A 25,639-nucleotide genomic window follows, 5' to 3' on the forward strand; every position below is an offset into this window, starting at 1 on the left:
GGAGGAGTGCCAACTAGATATGTTGTATTCTTCTGCATCCATGGGAGTTAGATTAACCAGTTATCAAGACTGCACGTCTGCATTCAAACAGTTTTAATGGGGGGAAATGCTTTTTTATGGGCAATTTTACCTGTGTGAAGACTATAAGAATGAAGTTCATTGTTTGACAGGCCAAAAAGTTATGGCTGAAAGTAAATAGAGAACTTTTTGTGGATTTGCAATTTCTCTTGGAGTGCAATGTACTTTATATAGCTTTCTACTGTAGTTATATCTTAGAGAGAAAGGCTACTGCCAGTACTTCCATGACAGTAAGGTTCCAGATGATGCACTGCACAGGCACAGGATAACCCATTTGTTTGAGTTCACAGATAACCATTCGGAAGAACTAGTTGCTAGTATACAACCTGCCTTTCACAGCACTCTGGGGAATGGAATCTTGATCTCTGAAGTCCCAGTCCCACAATATAATCAATTATACCAGTGGGAGGAAAACACACTTAAAGTAGTATCCTAGAATATAACTGATACAGAGTGATTTGTCTTGCTCTGCATTGCTCTGCAATATAGACTTTATAATGATTATATTCAGTTGTTTTGTTAGACTGCATGGTTCCATATGGTGGCAAATAATAGTATGAGGTGTTTATATCATGGGAAAATTATGCCTGTTTTGCTAATTTTGGATAGATTCCTGTCACATCTCACACAGTATAAAGACACTTCTATAACCATATTGAATACATTCTACAAAGATTTTAAAAGTTGAACAATACAATTTTAAACAATATAGGACTTAACAGTCCTTTGTTAAACACATTCAGTTCTAAAAGCCTGTTTCAGTAAAAAAAAAAAACTTGCCTGCTGAAAAAAGATCAACAACAAGAGGGCCATTTTTACCTCCCTATGGAGGGAGTTCCAAAGCTAAGGGTTAATCACTGAGAAAGCCCTCTTTGTTTTTCCACCAGTCATACATGTGAAGATGATGGGACTGAAAAGTGGGGCTGGGACAATGATGGGACTGAGAAACTATAGCTTTCTGTTTCTTGTAGTAATTCATTTAGAATGTAATATTAATAACTTCATTTTTTACAGCTGGACTAACAGTGGTGACATCTGCAATAGTGGAAATGCATTCCTCTGTAAAAGTTAAAACCACACTAAAACTGGACTTCCAGTTTGATTCCCTGACTCTAGTTTTGTACAGTCCAAATTCCAACCAGGTAAGAAAATAATTTTCTAAGTGAATATATTTTTCTGAAATGTTTGCCTTAGGTTTTATTCCTCAATTTTACATTGCAAATAGTCAGATGGGGAGGAAACATATATATGTTCAAATCTTATCAGGGCCTGAAACATAGACCATTCCATTATTTTTTTTTCTGTGATGAGGGAATAGGTTGTGGCCAACTGATAATTAGATTTTTATTTCATTTTTATTCAGTAATGCTGTCTGACCAGCTTAATAAGTAAATGTTAGCTGTTTAAAAGGTCTAAATTTGCATGGCATTTTTATGAGAAAATACTCCCTGTTCTCTTGGGATGACTGAAAGAACAATCCAAACCCATAGGGGTTTATTGAGCCAGCAGTTCAAGGCAGGACTATGTTTTTCAGTCAGGAACACGGACTCCCCTCTTCTCCGATTCAGTTTTTAATTTCCTGCCTTGCCTACATATAATGTTTTCTACTTTTTCTCCCCCCTTTCATTCTCTCTACCATATTAATATTTATAAAAATGGCAAATGAAATTCTAAAGTGTCGCATTTCAGTCATTTTTAAGGAACATTGTTGTTACTATGAATGTCCAGATTCATTCTGGGCACTCTTTTAATGATGTAATAATTATTGATTATTAATCATTTTAAAATTAACCATCCACCAAGCTTCAGGCCATTTAAAAAGCATGTTGTAAGGCATCACTTAAACCTATTGTAAATGAAACCAAATTATTCTAGTTTGTTATCAGTGCTGAAATGCCACTTCTTTATAACAATATTTCTAGCTCCAAAGGTGATAAAATGATCGTTTTGATAAAAAGTATTTTCCAGATGTGGAAGTACTGTTTCTGACTGAATAGATGAGATATGAGAAAAGTGAATTAATATCTAGAAAAGTTATTTAATTTGGACAAGGAGTTGCATGACTTTTTCTACAATATCATTTGTTATTGTTTGTCTAGATTCCATATCCTTAACTTTTTTAATTAATCCATTGCAGAAAAGCAGCTGTAATGGACAGACTACAAACACTTTCCAATAGGAAAGCAATACAAAGCTTGCTTTTCATTTGCGGCTTTATTTATTTACTTTCTATCCCAGCTTTCACATATTCAGGAATTCGTATGTACAAACATGTAATCAGGGTTTGACAGTAGATATTTTGTTATTAAATGTCTTCCACTAACACTAGAAATTTACTTAAGTCATGAATAAGTTTCTTCTGTTCAAGATCCTTGGATGTCAACCTATAACTTTTTAATCAAGTTGGAAAACTGATCATAATACTAAAACTTACATATTACAAAAATATTTTCCTTATTTTATTAATTTAAACTAATTGAAATTATACAATTTCTCTTCAAAACAGCTTCCTGTTCAGGATGAACGAGATGATCGTCTGAAACTTGCAGAATTTAAATTGTTGCTAATATCAGCTGCTGTTAAAATGTTATCAGATGGTTCAATGAATTCCTCAGTCAGGTTAACCAACTGCACTTTAGATGATAAACGACAGACCGTCCAAAAAGCTACACCAAGGTGATTATTTCATTGTAAATTAGTTTGGTTGTAAATACTAGGTAGGATCCTAAGTTGCTGCTTTTTAAGCATGTGTAAATTATTTGACTGTATGCAGAACATCATTTCTTCTTCGTGGTCTCTGCGAATCATACAAATGGGTTTCACTGCGCCTGCGCAGTGCTGCTCGGAAACTTCTGGAATCACTAGGCAAAGTTTACTTTGCAACATATAGAAACTTTTTGGCGGTAACTCCGCCCACCCGTTATAAGGCCCCTGCCTTCCCGCTCTTTTCCCCAGTTCCTTTTTTCCGCCGCGCTAGCTGCTTCAGGGAACTTTCGCTTGCTTCGCTTGCTTGGAATCACTTTCGTTTTTGACCTCGGACTGTACTCTTGACCATTCTTTGTCTCCCGCCCCTGGTAACTTCGAACTTCGGACTGTTGATCTCGTTCTCTGGATTCTCCTTCGGCTGTGTCGTCCTCTCAAGATGCCTGCACCCTTCAAAAAGTGTGACATCTGCGGGGGAAAGGTGCCCGTCCAGGACCCGCACTCTGCCTGTCTTCTGTGCCTCGGCAAGGACCATGACGCCAAGGCCTGCCCGCTCTGCAGGTCCCTCTCTTCTCAGGCCCGGAAACACCGTGAGTCCCGGCTCACCTCGGCAATCGCCCTGGGCAAGGTACAGGAGGGAGGTTCCCGCTCTTCATCCGTCCCGCCTTCCGCGCCCCCGGCTTCATCTTCCAGGGCCAGCGTGTCCAGCATGACATCTGTCAGGGCCACCGTTTCCAGCGTGGTGTGTGTCTCGGCCGGGACAATCCCTCCCACCACCTCCGATGTGGCCCGTGGCTCCAAACCGCCCAGTGCCACCGACGAACCCTCCAAGCGCCCCCGTAAGGCTTCGGGGACCGAGGGCACCGAGCCGTCGTCCAAATCTGCGAAGAAATCGGACGGCTCGCACGCGAGGAAGGGGACCGGAGCGGAGGCCCAACTCGCGTCGCCTTCATCATCCAAGGCGTCCCGTCACGCCTCCAAGCCGAGGGAATCGGCTTCGGTTTCAGGAGCGACCCATGCCCCGTCTTCGGACAAGGCAAGGTCCCCAAGGCCTTCTTCATCGGGAGCGGCTGCTGTCCTCCTGGACCTCCCGGAAAATCCATTCTTTCCGTTGGAAGAGACCCCGAGACCGGGAAAGAAGAGGCACCATGACAGGGCGGGCCGTGACCCTGGCTCTAAGAAGTCTAAGCCTTCCAAGGAGCAAGCCGGGACCGACTTGCCCAAGGCTAAGGACAAGAGGCGTTCCCCTTCTAAGAAGGCCAGCGCTTCCACTCCGGCAGCTCTTGATCCAGAGCCTGCCCCTGAGATGCAGCAGACTCTGGTACCGGTCACACCACCGCCTCAGCCCACTATGGACTTCGTCCACGAGACAGGGGACACCGCTCCTGCCCTCCCTTCTGGAGACCTCTCGCTTCCCCACTCCGAGGATGAGGGCGATGGACAACAGCCCCGCCCACAGGAGGCGCCGGATCTGTTCCTGGACACCCAGTCGGGCCGATACTTCATGTCGGTCACGAAGGAGGTGGCACTCAGAGAGTTCACCAGATTGAACCCCCGTCCGGCTGACCCACAGGAGGGCACGTCTGCCAGATCGGTTCCGGCCGTCTCCGTGTTCGAGAGGCCTCCATCTCCGCCTCGCCGGCGCTCGCGCTCTTCGGCTGATCCCATCCCGCGCCGTCCGAGATCCCAAGTCACAGTGGTTGACGTCCTCTCCTCTGACTTGGACTCTGATGACGAGCCCGTGCCCCCGTCCGAGGTGCTGTCCGAGGAAGATGTCCTCTCGGTGTCGGCTTCTCCCCAGAGGATGCTCAATCCTGAGCCTTCTTCCCCATCGGACGACGTCCGTTCTTTTAGTGAGCACGTCGTGAAGATGGCCAGGGCCCTCGACATTGAGCTTGCTTTCCCAGACGATGATGCTCAGGATCCGGTGGAACGTCGGATTCATGGACGGGTGCCCACACCACCTTGCCTTCCCCTGCTACCATCTCTCCAGACCATAGTTCAGAGGTCTTGGGACTCTCCGGCCAACCTGTCTGCCTCGTCCCGCAAGGTGGAGTCTCTCTACAGAGTCGCCCCGGCGAGCTGTCCCTGGTTGGCTGACCACCCCAGGCCCAATTCGGCTATTGTTGAGGGAGCTCAACACAGCTTCGTGCCGAAGCAGGCTACCTCCCCTGTCGACCGGGAGGCGAAGAAGGTGGATGGCCTGGCCAAGAAGGCCTACTCGGCAGCGGCCCTGGCGGTAAAGGCCATCAATTATACCGCCTGCATGGGGGCATACGTCCAAACCCTCATGGAACGTATCTCCCCTCTCATCCCGGACATCCCGGATGACGTCCAGAGGCAGTTGGTCGAGGTCAGGGACGAGACTCACTCCATCGGAAGCTGGCTCATCACCACTTCCAGAAATATGGCTGACTGTGCAGGGAGGGCCATGTCTGCTTCCATGGCACTCAGGCGACACGCTTGGTTGAGGGCCTCGGACCTCAACCCTACCGTCAAGGCGGCCATCGAGGACATGCCACTCGACGGGACTGGGCTCTTCCATGCGGAGACTGACGACCGCCTGAATAGGAAGTTCAGGATGAAGGCGGCAGCTAAGAAGCATGGCATGTCCTCTGCACCTGCTTCTCCATTTCGGAAGCGTCAGCGCCCATGGCAGCCGCAAGGTCAGTCTCAGGGGACCTTCCCTCGGGATCGACAGTCCCAACAGCAGGGCTCCCAGAGACGTCGCTACCCCTCGCAGTCTTCCTCCTCCTCTGGCCGTCGTAACTTCCCGCCTCGGTACCGCAAGTCCCGCCGGCAGGATACCGACCAGGGGAAGAAGAGAGCCTGAAGGGACGCAGCGCACTTCGCCTCTCTTTCACCCCCCTTCTTTCTGGATATTTTGAGGCACTTCGCTAACACCTGGGCCTCAATAACATCGGACTCGTGGGTTCTCAACATCGTCCGTAGGGGATATGCCCTCGAGTTCGAAGAGCTCCCTCCAACTGGAGCCTTCATGTCCACTCCCCCCTCGGACACCCTTCTCGACGAAGTGTGCACCTTGCTGGAAAAAGGGGCCATCTCCCCTTTACCGCCTGACCAATGTCCCAGAGCCTTCTTCTCCAGGTACTTTACGGTACCGAAAGCGGATGGGGGCATCAGGCCCATCCTAGACTTGAGACACTTGAATTTATTCCTGGAATACCGTCGCTTTCGAATGGTAACCTTGGCTTCCATTCTGCCTCTGCTCCACCAGGGCCTGTGGTTCGCGACTGTCGACTTGAAGGACGCCTACTTCCACGTCGGGATCCGGGAATCCCACCGGAGATTCCTCGCCTTCGCTGTTGGCTCCACCTCGTACCGCTACAACGTCCTCCCCTTCGGCTTGGCCACGGCTCCACGGGTCTTCACAAAGTGCATGGCACCGGTGGTGGCATACCTTCATCAGAAGGGCTTCATGGTCTTCCCTTACCTGGACGACTGGCTGTTTGCCGCCGAGTCTCCACACGAACTGCAGGAGGCAGTCGCATTCGCCCTGCACCTCTTGGACTCCCTTGGACTGGTCGTCAACAGGGAAAAATCCCACTTCGCCCCAACCAGGCAGGTCAAGTTCATCGGGGCAATTCTCGACTCCGAAAGATGTTCCGCATTTCTCCCTCCAGACCGTTTCCAGGCCTTGACTGCGTCGCTCAGACCTTGCATCTCCCACAGAAGGGTGAGGGCCAGAGATGTCCAGGTCGCTTTGGGCCACATGGCATCAACGACGTTTGTCACACCTTGGGCAAGGCTTCGCCTCCGACCGCTCCAGTCCTGGTTCCTCTCCGCCTTCTCTCCGATGGAGGACCCTCCGTCCAAGTGGCTCACGGTACCGAGACTGGTAGCTGCGTCCCTGAGATGGTGGTTGGACTTCCGCAACGTCGGCGCCGGGATGCCTTTTCATCAGCCCCAGTCACAGCTGACTCTGACAACCGACGCATCCCTGGAGGGTTGGGGCGCCCACCTGCTCGACTTGGTCGTCAAGGACAGGTGGTCCACCCAGGACAAGCTCCTCCACATTAACGCCCTGGAGATGCTGGCAGTGGAGAAGGCATTAAGGGCGTTCGAGTTCGCCGTCACAGGCAAGGTGGTCCTCCTGAGGACGGACAACACCACCGTGATGTATTACATCAACAAGCAAGGAGGCACCAGATCCAAGACCCTGCTCGACCTGACGCTCCGCATCTGGGACTGGTGCATCCAAAGACAAATCCTCCTTCAGGCGATTCACCTTCCGGGAGAGGACAACGAGCTGGCAGACCGCCTCAGCAGATCCCCGTCGGTGTGCCACGAGTGGAGGCTCCATCCCGAGACGGTCAGCGACCTCTTCGAACGGTGGGGAACCCCCCGGATCGACCTCTTCGCGACCAGGTGGAACACCCACTGTCCCCAGTTCTGCTCCAGGAAGTCGATGGGCGGATCCCTTGGAGACGCATTCGCCTTCCTCTGGACGGGGGAGCTTCTCTACGTGTTCCCTCCGTTCCCTCTCATCATCAGGGTAGTGTCCAAGATGACAACGGACCGCTCGCATGCGATCCTGATCACCCCGTGGTGGCCGAGACAGCCCTGGCTTGCATCCCTTCTTCACCTTTCCAAGAGATGCTTTCTCCGCCTCGATCCTCGTCCGGACCTGCTGTCGATCCAGGACGGGAGGATTCTCCACCCGGACATCGAGAGCCTGCCGCTGGTAGCCTGGAGGATACAGCCCTGACTGCCCTGCCAGAGACCACGAAGAAGAAGGACAGGTTGCTTACCTGTAACAGTATTTCTTCGAGTGGTCATCTGCGAATACATACAAATCCCACCCGTCCGTCCCCTCAGTGTCCTGCTCTCATTGGCTCTCTCCATCGCCTGCTTGGCGGAAAAATTGCGGAACTGGGGAAAAGAGCGGGAAGGCAGGGGCCTTATAACGGGTGGGTGGAGTTACTGCCAAAAAGTTTCTATATGTTGCAAAGTAAACTTTGCCTAGTGATTCCAGAAGTTTCCGAGCAGCACTGCGCAGGCGCAGTGAAACCCATTTGTATGTATTCGCAGATGACCACTCGAAGAAATACTGTTACAGGTAAGCAACCTGTCCTTACAGGTTTCATAGCTGCAGATCCAAAAGTGGAATCCATAACTACGAATTTGATTCTTTACACATACAGGGCTGTGTTGTATCTAACAATATTTGACTGAAAACAGTTTGACATCACATTTAATTTGGTATTATTGCTGTTGCATTTTCTGACAGGTTAATGGGGTTGAATGCAGATTGTTACTTCTACAGTCCCCCCTTACTCGGGGGATCCTTTCCGGACACCCCCCCCCCCCGCATAAGGGGAAAAACGCGGATGCTCAAGCTCCATTCAAATGAATGGGGCTCGTGCCTGCAGCGGCGTGGCAGTGGCGCACAGGTGCACGCCACATGAGCGTGCAGCATTGTTTCCTTCCTGTTCACAGCTCCCTTCCTTCCGACGCGGCTTCCAAATTATGTTGGAAGTCGCATATAACACAGGCACATTGTATTAACACATTCATGAAAGAGACTGAGATCTATTAGAGGAAATGGGGAAGGAGTTTTTACTAAATCTGCCTGAAGTTCCTCATGTTAATTCCCTCAATCCTCCTCCCTTTTCTTGGGGTTATTAGGGAAACAAAAAATCAGCCAATCAATCAATCCTTTCTCTAAATCAATTTATAGAAGTGGTTTGTGTGTTCTTTCATTATTTCCATTAACATTTACACAAAACATTGCTATTTTATTTTAAAATACATTCAAAGCCAATAAAAAGTATGCTGCTTTTTAAACTTATGAAAACCTTTAATTTCAAAATTTTGAAATCACATCTGAGACCTAAGTAATCATTTATATTGTGCTTCAATATATATTTTCCCTTCTCATCCTCCCCAGTTCCCTCTGTTTGCCATTCACTGTCCTTTCTTTTGCCCTGTTCTCCTCACTCTCTCTTCCAGAGATTATGTGATTGTGCAGTGAGGTAATATATTTTTAATTAATATTAGTACTTGTAATTTATTTAATAAATTTAATAATTTCACTTATAAATGTTGACCCTCAGCTTTATAATTCAGTGTGTTGTGAACTGCCCATCGAGCAATTGCATTATGAGCTATCTTGTCATACCTTTGCTTATTAAAGCCATCTGAATATACAGTGGCCCTCTCCTTATGCAGGGGATCTGTGCTTGCAACTCAGGGTAGTGTGTGCGCCAGAGATGCATGCACCATTTCTTTTATTGTCGCACAGCTTTCATGTAAGCTGGAAGCTGCATATAGCGCATCCACGTATAGCACGGGCGCACTGTATTTAGTTCTTTGTCATGTATGATGGCTTTCTTCATTTACATGCATCTTAATGTGCTTTTGTTATAATGCGATTGGCACGTCTCATATTATAATAAACACGCAAAATATATAAGTTTATTGCACAGGACGTGTAGAACAGGAACGGAGCGGAATAGAAGGGAATGGGAAGGGAACAGAATGGGGAGAAACGTATGTTATCACACGGGAGAATGCTGCCAATGCCGCCGGGAGTCCTCAAACAGTTCCTCATCCATCCCACAGCAGCCAATTTTGAAGGACAATTCAGAATTGTTATTCAAAATCGGCTGCAGTGGGACGGATGGGGAACTGTTTGGGGACTCCCAGCAGCATCAACGGCATCCTCCCATGCGATAACATAAGTTTTTCTTTTGTTCCCTTCCTGTTACCTTCTGTTCCGCTCTGTTCCCGTTCTCCAAGTCCCGTGCAATAAACTTAATAGTACAATGAGAAACTGATATGAAGAAGCATAGAAACCAGGTACAGTGGACCCTTGTTATACACTGGGGTTTGGTTCCTCTGTGGATAAAATCCGTGGGTGCTCAAGTCCCATAAAATATAATGACATAGCAAAATGGTGTCCCTTATAAAAATTGGAAAATCATGGTTTGATATTTGAAATTTATGCTTTTTGTGAACATTTTCAAACCGTGGATGCTTGAATCTGTGTATAAGAAGAGCCAACTGTATAGCTAAGTCTCACACATGATATTTTACATATGGTAGAAGACATTCAGTATAATAAGATTTGTTGCTGTAGTCCAGGCCAAAAAACCCCCAACCAGTACTAGTGCTAGTATTTGCCTTTACTGGGTTGCTTCATTTTATGGCCTATTTTAATTGTCTTGAATTCTGTTAATATTTTGGTTTATTATCATCTGAATAGTTCTGCAATTCTGATCTGAGTAGCTTCAATTTCTTGATTTTGTATTCTTGGTAGTAATTGAAATGGGCCACTACCTAATTTTTGTGAGTCAGTTTGATTTCATTGACCTTTATAACATCCAGCATCTATCAAGGCCCTTGAATCATATGCCCTTGCTGGGCTAGTGATGAAGAAATGGGGTAGGACAGGAGAGCACTCAACAGTGTTGGAGTTGAAAATGGCTTCAGCTTCATTAGTTACAGCTGTCAGCACCTTAGCACAGCATAAGAGTATGGATCAAGGTATCAGACAACTTTTCTTCTATCTGATGACTTGTACTTCAGGTCTGCCTGCTGGGGAGAATCAATATGTTAATAAATGGGATCCAAATAAGTAGAAGTCACTGCCTGTTTTCCATGCCACCTAAGGCTGAAACCACAGGAGTGTGAGCTGGGCCTATTGCATAATGACTCAACATCCAATATCCCCAAGGAGAATCCTTGAAATGGAAGAATGGGTACATGGGCCTTTCCCCGCACCCACCAGTAGATCCAGTCCAATGTCAAAACAGCAACTTGTTATCACAATTATCACAGAAGTTAAAGCTGTCAATGCCCAGACTAATATTGCAATCCCTATGACTACTCAGAAAGTTAAACCCCAACCTACATGCCTCTCTAGAGGGAAGGTGGGGAAGCCACACTGACTGGCAGCATGGCAGGGAAGCCCTTCACTTTTTCACAAGTGGAATAGAATGAAGCCTTCTACTTCATTGTTTGCTTTGGGGAGTCCCACCTCTTGGCCAGCTTACTAGCCATGGGAACAAGCTGTGCTACTAGGAGAAATAGACATCCCTTGTCCTTTCCCTCCTCAGACCTGGCTTTCAGTAAGTCTGGAGCTCTTGCGTGCTGCAGCTGGTAGCTTACATACTTGCTGGTAGCTATTACTTGGTTTCTCTGGCCATATGACATATTCAAATAAATGGTATAGCATCTTAATTTTATACCATGATTTCCTTTTGTGTAACATAAATCAATTAATTTACATTTCGAACATTATGATATAAACATAAAATAATGAAGAATCTCACAAGAATCCCTTCAAACAGATTTATGAGAATGCATGTATAAAAACAAATGTTTCAAAGCAACATAGAGCTCTGGCAGTTTTATTTGAGAGCATTCCAAAGCTGTGTCTCTTTCATCAATAAATTCCTCATTGTATGTTGTTTTTTAGTCTTTCTGCAGTCATACATAAAACTTTTAGCTGCGTAGAGCAACATGGTGTAAAGATTACCTACAGCTTTTGGAGAGAATTCTAGTTCCTGCATTCAGGTTGGGTGGCATGCACAAAGGTGGCACAGCAGCAGGAAGAGCAAAACAGGAGGTGCTGGTGTCTGTGTGTACACTCACACACTTGGCTGTATAGGCTTGTATTTGGACTTAACCAGAAGGTACCAGATCCCATTTGGTCTCAGAAGCTAAGCATGCTGAGCCCTGATTAGTACTTGGATGGGATGAGTATTCACCAGTGAATACCAGATGTTGTAGGCTATATTCCAGAGGAAGGGACTGGCAAAACCATCTGAGTATTCTTTGCCTAAGAAAAGCCAATGAAATTCATGAGATTGTTATAAGTTTACAGGTGACTTGAAGTCACATACATATACATATAAGCTTGTGAGAATCTTCAAGGTACTGAAGAAAAGGCCATTCTCCTCATTCTAGTACAGTATATGATGTTTTCCAGTTCTAGTAAAAGAGCTAGAATGTTCCCATAAACTTTAAAAATTTATGAAATGTGGCTTTGTGCAGTTGTAGACCCTGTGTTTATCTGTGTCTGAGTCTGTGGATATATACATACCTATCAAATATGGTAGTTATAGAAGACACAACCTATCTTTGCCTTTGAAGGGAGCCAGGTTGTATTCTTTCCCCCCAAATACAATATTTCAGCAAAGTTTACAGGCTCTCTTGTATTCCAGCAGTCAGTCTTGCAAATAAAACTTTAGTTACTAGTATTCTTGTGCACCAAATATAATAATTCAGCAGTGTTTAAGGGCAGTCCTGTGATCCAGCAATTAGTTTGCAAATAAAACATTAATCACCTGCTTCCCTGAATAGGATCCTAAGAATACAGTAGTGCAAATAATTATGCATTCTCAAGGGAATTGGGCTTGTTTTTCTTAAACTATTGGGGGTTTCAAAAACTGCATTGGGAGATGATGGTCTCCCAATCCTAAGGAAAAGATGGAGATATTATGGGTGCACCCATGTTCTTGCACGTATGTAATGTATCTTTCCAGATCATGGTCACAGTGTTTGAAATTTTGTTTTGAAGGGTTTGGGAACTATTAAAGAATATTTAAATGTGTTATAAAAATATTGTTGTTTTTTGAAAAAGGAGTGTCAGGAAACTACACTTTTATTTTGAAACATTTATGGAGTATTGCTCTAATTGATAGCAGAAGTGGTTTTGCTGAACTAAGTTCCTTCCAAAGTCTCATAACCTTTTTCTGGTTTGATAGCTAAAAATGTGCACACTGAAGAAAAATACATAGACATACTATTAGATTATATAATGCTTTTCAAATTATGTTGTTTATTCTGCCAACTTGTTTTTCAGAATGGTAGAAATGAAACATGGATCTGAAAAAAAAGTTATGATGGAGATAAGTTATAAGCAGGGAAGAGATGGCACCACTGTTCTTGACACAGTTGTTCAGGATACATATCTTTGTGCTAGCGTTGAGTTTTTGCTTACTGTAGCAGATGTATTTCTGAAAGCTACTGCTGAAAGTGCTGCTGCAGAAAAAAACTTTAAACAGACTTTGGCTGTAAAGGAACAAGGTTAGTAATCGGTACCTCTTTGTATGTCATCTTCTATCCTAATTATATTTTTCTTTCAATTATGGTTTGATTATTTAATTGAGGTATTAGATTAAGTTTCATGAAAATTAAAAGTCAATAATGTATTCTTATACATTACTCATTAACTCTTTTTAATCTATAGATACTGTTTTTAATCTCATAAGCATCAAGTATGTTAACCATGAGGCTTATTTCTTGGAGGGAAATTTAATTCTTTATTTAAAAATACCCTTAGGCTTGTGCAATTTAAAACAATATGAAATATGGGATATTAACCTTAATACGCCAGACATTCCTCTAAGGCAGTGGTCCCCAAACTGTGATCTTTAAGGGATGTTGGACTTCAGCTCCCAGAATCCCAGACTACTGGCCAACGTTGCTGAGGCGTCTGGGAACTGAAGTCCAAGATCTTTTAAAGGGCACAATTTGAGGACCACTGCTCTAAGGGATAAATTGTTTTTCTTTCCATTTTACTGGTAAGTAAAGCAATAAAATAATGTCATTTGAATCAATCATATTGGGCCGTTCACACTTTTTTGAATGAAGAGATTTGCATCTCCGCACCTATCCAGAACCAATTCAGAATCGGTTCTGTATTCTCACTATGTTTACCCTCATCAAATCTCTATGTGCTATTTTAACCCTGTTGCTGTTCACATTTGCCACCATATTGATTTAAAACAGAGGCACCTCCCATTCCGGGAACAATGCAGCGCAATCCAAATCGATTCAGTAGCATACTCACACTACCGAAGATATGGATTCTTGCGACTCTTAAAAAAAGAACTGCTAAATGAGTCCGGTGCCAAATGCACCAGTTTAAGTGGGCTTTTACCCTCCCCCCAAACTACATTGATTGCGGTCGGGACGAGTGTGAACATCATGGAAATCAAACGGTTCCAAACTATTTTTTTTCTGAAGTGCAAATGGCCTCTGAATGTCTGTGGGTTTATGCTTGATTTTTAGTATGTTATTAAACTAGAATCTAGTTGCCTTTTGTGTCATTACATTGAGTAGATTATTTTAACTGGAAGGTTTTTTAGATACAATGCTAATGCAGCAATGAAAAACTAAGTAAAAAGATAGACATAATAACGTTATCTAAACCATTAAATAACATTTCATAGAATTGTTGGGTTTCTGAGAGCTAACAATTTTAAATTAGTTTAATGAATCCTCATCATGATACAATTGTATATATATTTACTTAAAGCAAAAACTAGGGAGAAAGATCAATCTTTTTACAACAGAATGGAAATATGCTTTAAAATACTTAATGAATAAACGTTACACTTTCAGTTCCTGTACAGGTAGAATCCACAATGGAAATAAATGTTGTAGTTAAAAATCCTGAGATTGTATTTGTGGCGGATTTGACAAGAAGTGATGCTCCTGCATTGGTGGCAACAGCACAGTGTGAAGTCTCCATGAAGAATGGCCCAGAACTGTCTAAAATGACAGCAGCTGTGAAAGATATAAATGTGAAAGCTTGCCCATTTCTGCCAGATATGAGAAAAGGCAATATTACTACGGTAAAATTTTAAAATATCTAATCTAGAACTGTTATCCTGCATAGTGTTATGCAAATACAAATGCAACTGGTGAGATTTGTAATTTGTAAAAAGAGACAATTTAAATAAAGAACATCAGAAGCACTAAACATGGTCACATATAACAGCTATGCAGTCCTATCTTGCAATTGAGATGGATTTTGGATAAAATGCTCTGTCTTCATCACTGTGCATTGCTGATCAGATTACATGTATATACACTAGATATTAATACAACTCGTTAATTTTTAAGTTTGCTACTGTATGCAAAGTTCTCGATCTAACATTAGAAAATATGCACAAAAAACATACTGTTGGCTGGATGCAAGTATCCAGCCAGGAAACGTTTTTTTAAAAAAGTATGGTGGCATGCAAGGATCTTTCTTGTCTCCAGGCAAGTGTTCATAAGCAAACCAAAGAAACTTGGGTCCTAATTGTACCAATTAGGTTGCCTTTTATTTGTTTGGCAGGTATACTATTATTTTAAAACTACCGTTGCTTGTTTATTGATTTTTGAATTGCTTTTAAAAGTCTTGTTTAACAGACAGATTTATATTTCTATTCAATTGATTTATATTTCTATCCAGATACTGCAGCCCTGTGACTTCTTTTTTGATATGATGCAGTCAGGTGAAGAGCCTCAGAAAGCTGAACTCTCCATTAAATCCATAACAATTAAGGTATGTAAAAAGTTTGTATGTCTGTATTAATCTCCAGAATAAATATGGCAGTGGGCTATTTAAAAACACTATGTGCACCTGCATTTTGCCATTGATAATTCCATTCTAAAATTAAGGAAAAATTAGTGATAACATGCAAAAGGGGTTTCTCTATGGCAGCAATATTTGGAACTTGATACTGATCTATACAGTATTTTATTGGCAATTGAAGACTTTTCTTTTAAATCAAGTCTTTGATTGTGATGATGTTTAATTTTTTAAAATCTCTTACACTTTAGGTCTCTCTTAATGTGTTTTTAGTCTTTGGTTGTTTGTTAGTGAGCTTGAGCACCTACTTGGGTGGGGGGAGATAAGCAGGATGTCGTTATTTTTGTATAAGTAAATAAATTAAAAAATAAACAAACTTAAAATTAGCATTAGATTGTTTTAAAATGTTTGAAGTGTTAAATTATTTTAAAGTTTTATTTCAAGCATATATTCATGTGTAATTCACTTTTATTCTGTTCTAATGTTCACTAACACTTGCTAGAAATGCATAATTTCAATTAAAAGTAATATTCTTTAACACAGGTTTCACCAATTATCTTGAATACCGTCATGACCATTACATCAGCACTTTTTCCAACAACAGAGACTGCAGAGAAAGACATTAGCCCACTACCGCCAGATCTTTGGGACAAGAAGGATATTAAAAATTTAAACATGTGGTTTCTTGAAGAATCAAGTGAAAATAAAGATCCTGTTTCTGTAGCTGAATTGGTTCCTAAAGGAGAGACATTGAAAATGAAAATTGAGACTGTTGTTATAACCCTTGAAGCTGGGGTTGGTCACAAAACAGTGCCAATGCTCTTAGCAAAGTCTTCGTTTTCAGGAGAAGTAAAAAACTGGAGTACTCTGATCAACCTGTCTTCTCGTCTTGAACTAGAGGTAAGTAGAATTAGCCCTGTTACTGAGTCTGTTGTTAAAGAAGTAACCCTGTTACTTGAACTAGAGGTAAGTAGAATAGCCCTGTTACAGAGTCATTGTTAAAGAAAATATTTACTATTTTCATGAATTAACGCTGCTTTATTGGCAGGCAGTACTCCTCAGTGCACAAAAACAGGAATGTGATAAATGAAACTGCTGCCACACTGCATAATTAATGCACTTTGACACCACTTTAACTGTTATGGCTCCATGCAGTAGATTTCTAGTTTATTGTGGCACAAAAGCTGTTTGACAGAGAAGGCGGAATATCTCATGAAACTATGAATCCCAGAATTCCATAGCATTCAGCCATGGCAGTTAAAGCAGTGTCAGACTGCATTAACTGCTGTGTAGACACAGCCTGAGTCATTTTCATCAGCTTAACCCTCACAGTTTACTGTTATTGTAATGATACATAACATACGATTCTATGATAAGGGAGCTAGTGAGAGCAGAAGTGCAAGCAGGAATTCAGCCAACTTTAAATAGTCATAGGCGGGATACAAACCGCCCCTTTGGGGTGGCCTGCACCCGCCCCTTTCCCCAATGGATTGGGGCCTGAGTTGCCACAGCAGCAGCCCCAGAAGCCCCGATCCGCCACTCTTCCAGGCCTCGGGGAAGCAGCAAAACGCCTGCCCCTAGTACACCCCAACAGCGGCGAGGAAAGAGAGAAAGGGGCCAGATTCTATACAGAATTCATTGTCCCAAGGGTCAGGGGCTTTCCCAGCAGACAATGATCACCAATTAGCAGACACTAATCCTCTTTTACATATCCTTCTACCCTGAGACCCTGCCATCAACAACAGAACAATACACAGATTAACATGAGAGTCACTCCTCCTTACCCATGGTCACACAGTGTGTATATATATACTCTCTCTCTCTCTCTTCCAAGTCAGCATTCTCTGAAGATGCCAGCCACAGATGCTGGTGAAATATCAGGAATAAACTCTTCTAGAACATGGCCACATAGCCAGAAAAACCCACAAAAAACAATTCATCTAATATTCCTTCCATTAAGTCACCTATTGTTTCATCTCATAGTGAGAATAATACTTTTCAAGCAAAAATGCAAGGGCATCATCAGATGAGGAGTTCTAAAGAGCAGAGATAAGATATTGAAATTACAAAGTATATACTTACAGGAGGCAAGACAATGAATAAGAATGATTCTGACATCAATTTGGATCTATCAGGGTTCTAATCAGATTCAAGGGTGATTCTGAGGAGTTAAAAAGTTACACTGAGCAAGATTTTTATGAGGAAACATACAAGGAAAGTAGTAGAAGTAGTTACTTGAGATTGAGCGTTTTAAGGGTTTATTATGAAAAATACTCATTACTTTAAGTTTTAATACAGATGAAAATTCAAAATCAGGATAGTCACCAAGGTCAGAAGAAAGCTGGGAAGTTGGCTTCAATAACTGATATGCCAGATCAAGACAGTGGAACACACTTCCTCAGAGTGTAGTAGAGTTGCCTTTCTTAGAGGTCTTTAAACAGAGGCTGGATGGCCATCTGTTGGGGATGCTTTGATTGAGAGTTCCTGCATGGCAGGGGGTTGGATTGGATGGCCCTTGTGGTTTTTTCCAACTCTACGATTCTATGATTCAAGCACAATGGGAGTCCCAGACAAATCTCAGATTTAAAGTACTTCAATGAGTTTGTCCAATACCTAAGATTCAAAATGGAGGTATTGCAACATAGAGTTACATGACTTCTTGCTAGCTATAGATTTTTGAGAAATATACTAGCATATCTCCATGAATGCATTGTGCTGGCAATTTTTCTTTTTCAGTCACAACAGTCATTACCAATTCAGAGCTCCTCCCTTTAATTTAGTGTTGGCTCCAAGGGTTTTCACCGAAGTCTTAGTTTAAATTATAGCATATTTGAGGCAGAAGCTAGTTTAATTGATCTCTTATTTGGGCAATATTTTGGTGTAAACAAGGAGTCATCCAAAGTAGAGTTGGATGGGACTTTAGAACACCTGAAGACACATGGATTTGTGATGAATTACAAGAAGAGTTAGTTATCTGGAAGTAACAAGGGCCTAATTTAATTGGGAGCACAAATAGATACATAAAAAGATTATGTTGAAAGAAAAGTAAAGATAAGGCAACCAATTTCAGAATTAATTCAGAGGAAGAGTGCAGATATAATGCACTTAGAGATGACAGTTGAGTACCAGTGTAATGCACCAGAAATAACACTTTGAACAAAAGACACCTTAGTGAGGCCTCCCTCAAAGGCTAAATGGTGTTCCAATCAAAATGTTTAACAGTAAATGTCGGTCCCATGAAGGAAATCTATGAACCAACAGTTGAGCCTGTGAGGTTGCCTCTCAGAGAAACCTTTTAACTTGTGGATGTGAAAATAACAACTTCCATTTGTTTGATATTATTGTGGATAGAACAGACAGCTGCCTCTTGAGAATGTTGAGCCTTAATACTTTCACTAAACCTGCTTATAAAAACAACCAATAAATACATCCTTCAATTTCACATTTTCATGTGTTACTGAATTCTCCAAACAACACCTGTTCAAAGCCCTCCAAGTATTTTCAGAAATATATTGTGTGGATTGCTTCCTTAATGATAAAATGCCTTCAATCATGAGTTCAAATAACCATGTTTTTTAAAAAGTCTTCCATTCAATCTCTATGTGGCTAATCTTACCCATTCCAGGTGTGGATGCAATATTAGACTCTGATGTAATAAATCTCTAATCTGCTACAGATAGGGAATCTGTTTTGACAGATGATCAGCAGAAGAAAGCACAGTGTTCGATAATTCTGTTTTTAGTTGACAGCTGGCGCTTTTGACTAAGCAGCATTTTACACAAGGCTTGGCTCTCCCAGCTCGCTCCCTCCCTTGTCTTTGCTCGTCTTGCTGCTTCCTCATCTCCATCTCTTGTCTGAGCCCCAACATGGGAAACTAAACCTCTGAGAGGATCCTGGACTCCCTTGTTCTGGGGGGAGTTGTTGTCAAAGTTTTATAATACTCTGCTAGGATTTGTAATGCTACTATCAATGACAATAAGCCCCATAAAAAGAGCATTTGCCACTCCCCATGCCTGCGCTCACTCATTTGGTATTTCACGAATACCATGTTTCCTCAAATGGATGCACATGATTCAGGCAGAATATTGATAACTCTAGAGACTGACTACCTGCTGTCATAAATATTGACTTTGGAATGAACAATGGTTCTATAACTCAAACTTAGAGAATTAGAGAAGTGATTAAAACCAATTTGATTTAAATGAAATCATTACTGCTTTAAAGATGCTTTGTGAATTATGGCTACCACATGGAAGGTGTTTGAAACAATATTTGCATGTTGGACATGATTGTTGCTTAATATAACAGTTTTATAATGTATTGTATGTTGAATGCCATATATGATGTCAACCAGTATTGCTTAACAATCTGATTTGTGGGAGTGGGAGTGGTTTTTCCCTCAATATGCCTGGGACTGGTACCATGTTTGTGCTCATTGAGTACAGCTGCTTCTTTCTGTATTTTAATTGTGCTTAATTATTTCTGTTGCCATCAAATGGCTTCTGAATAATGCATACAAGTAAAGCATAAAGTAAAGTGTTCAATAGATTTGTCTTTAGATATCAACATTGCAATGAATGGTTCAAAACTTCAAACAGAAGTGCAGTATTCACTCATATATACCTTTATGTATGTATGAAAATTTCTTGCATCTCTGTGTTCAAGAATACTCAGTGACATTTAATGTGTTTCATAGCTTTCCTAGATCCTTGAAAGTACACAGAAGGACCAGGCTGCAGCTAGAAACTGCAATATAGAATGTTTTTCTGAAACAAGTTATAGGTACTACTGGTGGGAAGATAATATGCACCATCACAGTTTGGAAACTGTTGTTTAGAAAATTCACTAGCCATGACCAAATTTGACACAGACTGTACTTTTAATTGTGTTTTGTATTCCTAGGTACATTATTACAATGAAATGTTTGGCGTCTGGGAGCCATTGCTTGAACCACTGGAAATTGAGAACAGTGATGAGTTCAGACCATGGGTTCTAGAACTGAAGGTATAATTTTAGTAATATAAATTTACTTGAGTCCAGGAGAGAGGACCTTAATGGATGCAATATACATTATTCTGTTCTGCCATTAAAATAATATTATATATGAGATCTTGTCAATATGTGTACCTAACACCCCATGATTTGAAAAGAACAGTTTCATAGTTGTATAAAAATATATCCTCACTGAAGAAAGAGATCATGGAAGGTGATTACCTGAGAATACTATATATGGGCTTACAATATCCTAGTTCTCTATTCCATTCACATTTCACCAGTTATAGTGCTGAGTGTTTTCTTAATAAATAAACTAACTGAAGCAGAAATTATGAGACATGCTGTGTTATTTATCTGCCCTGTGACGAATGACTTAGAGAGCTGGTGATGTTCAGCCTGGAGAAGAGAAGGTTAAGAGGTGATATGATAGCCCTGTTTAAATATTTGAAGGGATGTCATATTGAGGAGGGAGAAAACTTGTTTTCTGCTGCTCCAGAGACTAGAACACGGAACAATGGATGCAAGCTACAGGAAAAGAGATTCCACCTCAACATTAGGAGGAACTTCCTGACAGTAAGGGCTGTTCGACAGTGGAACATACTCCCTTGGAGTGTAGTGGAGTCTCCTTCCTTGGAGGTCTTTAAGCAGAGGCTGGATGGCCATCTGTCGGGTATGCTTTGATTTGGAGTTCTTGCATGGCAGGGGGTTGGACTGGATGGCCCTTGTGGTCTCTTCCAACTCTATGATTCTATTTCTTGTGGGTTTTCTTCCTTTGTAAGGCTGTCCTTTCACTGTCTTGTGGATATGCTTCAAAACCTAGGATTCAGTAATATTCAAAATAGCCTTTGAAAAGTTATGTAAACATTCCAAATACTAGAGTAAAGAACATACTTTTAGTAATGTTAACTGTTAGTTATGTTTTCTTCTCAACCACTCATTTTTTCTTTAAAGATGAAAAAGAAGGCCAAAAAGACCTTAGTTGATTCAGTTGCTGAAGAGGAACACTACAAAGTACCAGAGTTCAAAACAGTGATAACTATTTACTCTCAAGATCAGTTAAATATTACATTGTCCAAATGTGGGCTACTAATGTTGAGTAACCTCGGCACGGTAAGAAATATATTAATGTGAGTCTGTGCCCTTGATGAATGAAAATCACATGTAAATGCTATTTTTTTATTTAGGAAAAAAAGCAATCAATAATTCACATCTTCTTGCTTGTGTAGGCATTTGCAGAGGCAGCTACGCAGACTTCAGAAATCTTCAGAAAAGATCGGGCCCCTTTTGTATTAACCAATACCTTAGGGGTCTCCACCATTGTCTTACCAAGTGATTCCTTCAGTGTCCTTAATGTTGAACCAACGGGGAATTCATTTCATCTTGAAGATGGACAAAGTCTAAGTATGGAATATGTCAAAACTAAAAGTGATCAAGACCAGTTCACGGCAATGACTACCCTGAGCAGTAAAGTATTTTACATTTGGCTCAGTAAGTAAACATGTTTTAAAACATATTTGTTATTTCAGGAATCAAATTTGTTTACATAACACTAAATTGTTTAATTAGACTATTTTTATCCATAGTATCAGGCATTCAGATATAATGTCTGTAATCCAGTGGATTGTATTCTTGTTGCTAGCTGTTCATTAGCAAACTATCTTATTTTCCTAGACCTTGCCTATTTATTTTTTAATCACGAAATATACAGGTTAACATTCATATGTGTTCATGTCCGGCCCAAACTGTACATTAAACGGAAGATTGGTGATTGAATCTCCTGATTTATACTTCTCAAAGAGAAATTAACAGAGGGACTACTGTGGATGGAAATAAAGGGGAGTTAATAGTTATCAGATTAAGGTGGGGAAACAATGTGCATAAATAAATCAGCAGAAGAGGAACACGAACCTCAGTCCCCCATGTCATGGTTTCAGTCTAAATAGATGAACATAGGCAATTCTGCCCCCTTCTCACAACATTAGCACTTTTTGTGGGTGTTTTCTAATTTAATTGTTTGAAGGCAGTGCACTGTTTTCTCTAGGTCAAGTTTCCATATGCCCTGACTTGCTTTCTCGACTTTAAGTCAATAAATTTATGCCCCAAAATTGACCCTAAATTTTTGGTTAGGCTTATATAAGGGTCAGTACATCAGTAGTGCTTAGAAATGTCCTAAAGCAAGCAAGCCTAATGCCTCAATCTCCATCGAACATCAATTCGTTCCCCTTCTAGTCTGTTTTGCAAGCCTTTGCTTCATATCAGAAAAACTCTACATTTAAAACTACTTGCTTCTCTCTGTAATCCATTTTGCAAGACCTGGCTTCCTATCAAAAAACCTTCTCCATTTAAACCCACTTGCTTCCTATCAAAAAAACTCTCCATTTAAAACATCTCTCTAGTCCCTTTTACAAGACCTTGCTTCCTATGGAAAAAACTCTCCATTTAAAACCACTTGCTTGTCTCCAGTCTATTTTGCAAGACCTTGCTTCCTATGGAAACAACTCTCCATTTAAATCCACTTGCTTCCTTTCTAAATTTTATGTTAAAACCTTTCCTTCAGCACCTAGAAATCGGTTGGGAGAGGTCCAGAGAAGGAGACGGAGAGATGGAAGTGGTATTTCCCCCTTTCCATCCTTCTTTATAGCCCCCTGAGTTTTACCCTCAACTTATTCACAGGTCACATCAAAATCCAGGATTTTGACTCTGAACCTCGACTTAAGTCAACTTGTACACGAGTATATATGGTATAAATATACAAGTGCATGCCTTGAATTTCTGACAGGTACTGGTTGCAGGTTGCATCTGGGTGAAGTGGGTAGACTTCATCTTCTCTGGCATTCTAGAATGCCACACAGTTTTGTCAAGCTTTGGGCAGGACAAGGAAAATAGTTAAACTAGATGCAGTCTGGTTGGCGGATGGGAGGGATTTATGAAGTCATGGGGCAGGCTTCAATGAGGTCTGGAGTGACTAAACTAGGCTCCTGTGCTCCCTCCACCAGTTTTTGTTGATTTGTTTGTTTTTGGAGCATCATCACCACCCTCCCTCTCTTTGTCATGCTTATAGCTTGTCAGGTCTGTTATTGGTCATATCGTATAAAGCTGATATTTCATCATGACTTGAGTGGTAGTTTTCGCATGGAAACCAAATCTAGCTAAGAAGAGATTAGGCCTATATACCCATCAATAGTGGTATGGATAAGTCCGCTTAAAAGATGGTGGCAGTGCAGGCAACAAGGTCATACCTAGCTTGGAGCAGGGATCTTTGTCCCACTTGCAGTGGGTAAGGTACCATGCAGTGACTTCTTCTCATGTGAAATACTGCATCTATCATCTTGGACAGATACCCAGGAGATGGGCTGAGTCAGTTGGTTGCCTACCAATGAACCAGTGCCTGGAGCAGGATCCAGGCACAGTTGTAACCAATAAACACGTGGTCTCTTTTACTCCAACATATTCTGTCTCTGTTTGGTTACTGGTAAGTGGGACTATGTTGCTGCTGAACTTCCAAGTGGGAATATAGCAGAGCTATCCTCTTTTCAGTAATAAAGGTAAATCATAATAATAGCATTGAATCAGCACTGGTAATAAGGTGCTAAGGAATAAAAGTTATTTATATAGAGCTGGTAGGTAGATAGTTTCATTTCTTTAAATTCAGTGTATTCCATTTCCTAGCTCCCCAGAATCATTCCACTACTGACAAGATTCCTCTGACAACAGTGGGACGAAGTCTTTACAGAGTAAGACACAATGACTCAGGTGTTGTACGGTCTATTGTTTGTCAAATTGATACAATTGAAGGGAGCAAGATGATAACAGTACACTCCCCGATTCAGGTAAAATATTTTCCTTAAAATGTTAGTGATTAATAAATGGACATTAGAAATGTTTCAGTATCTCCCAACTTGCTTATTTGATGACCATCATTGTTTTCCTCCCATAAATAAGAGAACAGCAGCTCCTGCTCTCTCTCTATATATAGAGGTATACAAAATACTAGTGCTTTTTTTGGTGAAGCAAATTCAAACATAAGTCGAAAGAGTCTTTCTCTGTCTTTTCCTGCATAATCTGTTAGGGTCTATGGTACCTCTGTGAAGTGTTCTTTGTTTGCTTATCATGTGGAAATATATAAGATCCTTTAAAGTTTATTTCATCATATATTTAGATCTTTATTTTTCCATACAGATAAAGAATCACTTTTCAATTCCCTTGAGTATATTTGAAGATGGCAAATGTTTAGGAGTGGCTTTACCAGAGGATGAATTTAACATACCATTGACATCTTACAGGTAATTTTTCCTGCCTTCCCCCCACCACCACCACCACTTCACAATTTTTTTGTTAAAATTAACCATATAGCATATTTAAAAGAAAGGTTTAGATTAAAACATTCAACATTTCTCCTAAGTTAGTAATTTTTTACAGGCAGAGTAAATGCTTTTTATCATATTGTTCTGTGTAAGGTTTCAATTAAAATTATTCTTTCCAATCACAAATGGTTGAACTGTCTAATACTCACTGTATTTATTCTATTTTTAATATTTTTCATTCATTTTTTGATTTGCTGTCATGACTTCTCAAGTCTGTACCAGTGGGAAAATTGGAATATGTTACAGTACTTACTTAATTTGTAATAGAATGGCCATATCTGTACAATCTGCCATGGACTGAGACAGTTAAAGCAGTGTCAAACTGCATTAATTCTACAGTGTGGCAGCAGCCTAAAAGAAAAGAAATAATTTAAACAGAGTGCATGGTGAATGTCAGTGTTGCAGTGTTCCTGTCCCCCTCTTTCATAAGTGGCATGGTTGTTTTCTTTTGTATGGGCCTGCTTTAATGTAGGCCCTGTCTGCACAGGTGAAAAAAAATGTTCCCATACTGATGCCAGTGCTCCTTGATTGCACAATGCATGGCAACGTCAGGTGAAATACCATAGGTCTTCCCTGGTAACCCATCTTTGTCCTGGAGTTGGCAAAGTTGCAGAAAGCCCCTGTGTTCCTTCAAAATCCTGGGGTTATGAGGGGTTTTGTGGTGTGCAAACAGCCATGTGATCAGGGGGTCCCTCTACCCTCTTTACTTATTGGTCAAACAGATGAGCCCACCCTCAGGAGAAGTGGCAACATACCTCGTGGCATGTTCATGGAGATCCTCCAGTTATGACAGGGGGCAGGTCAATTATGCCAATGTGATGTGAGCCCAGCTGGCCAATGTAAACAGTTACTGTATGTTCCACCAACCAAGTTTGGCTCAGTGTGTGCAACCTCCATCAAGGCTAATCTGGGGTCATTTCTGGAGCACAATTCTCTGTGATTGGACCTGGATCTATGGCCAGTGCAGACAGGGTCTCATACAAGATCAGCACTTAAAGGAATATAGAGATCCCAATTAAGATGACAATAACCCACCTAGGAGATCATATCTTCTCCTTCTTCTTCGTGGTCTCTGCGAATCACACAAATGGGTTTATTCTGCGCCTGCGCAGCAATCCTTGGAAACTTCTGGAATCTCCAGGCAGAAAGCAATGTATCTTTCTGC

The 25,639-nt window shown here is 41.7% G+C and overlaps 1 protein-coding gene across 7 annotated transcripts in view; it reads left to right on the top strand.

The window, feature by feature from the left end:
• Positions 1-25,639, top strand: part of LOC149286012 (intermembrane lipid transfer protein VPS13A-like) — a 207,055-nt gene that overhangs the window by 105,405 nt on the left and 76,011 nt on the right. For all 7 annotated transcript variants that reach the window (XR_016277743.1, XM_089494507.1, XM_089494508.1 and 4 more), the window contains 11 exons: positions 1,093-1,220; positions 2,585-2,754; positions 12,614-12,837; positions 14,158-14,390; positions 14,996-15,088; positions 15,659-16,015; positions 20,018-20,119; positions 21,062-21,220; positions 21,337-21,598; positions 23,780-23,940; positions 24,290-24,393. Coding sequence is in view for 6 of the 7 variants with exons in the window: in XM_089494507.1 (XP_089350633.1) it covers positions 1,093-1,220; positions 2,585-2,754; positions 12,614-12,837; positions 14,158-14,390; positions 14,996-15,088; positions 15,659-16,015; positions 20,018-20,119; positions 21,062-21,220; positions 21,337-21,598; positions 23,780-23,940; positions 24,290-24,393 (1,993 nt within the window). In the remaining variant the exon portion in view is untranslated. The remainder of the gene's footprint in view (positions 1-1,092; positions 1,221-2,584; positions 2,755-12,613; positions 12,838-14,157; positions 14,391-14,995; positions 15,089-15,658; positions 16,016-20,017; positions 20,120-21,061; positions 21,221-21,336; positions 21,599-23,779; positions 23,941-24,289; positions 24,394-25,639) is intronic.

Source organism: Sceloporus occidentalis, unplaced genomic scaffold (genome assembly GCF_023333645.1).
Source record: "Sceloporus occidentalis isolate IW3139 unplaced genomic scaffold, rSceOcc1.0.p SCAF_73, whole genome shotgun sequence".
Taxonomy (NCBI): domain Eukaryota; kingdom Metazoa; phylum Chordata; class Lepidosauria; order Squamata; family Phrynosomatidae; genus Sceloporus; species Sceloporus occidentalis.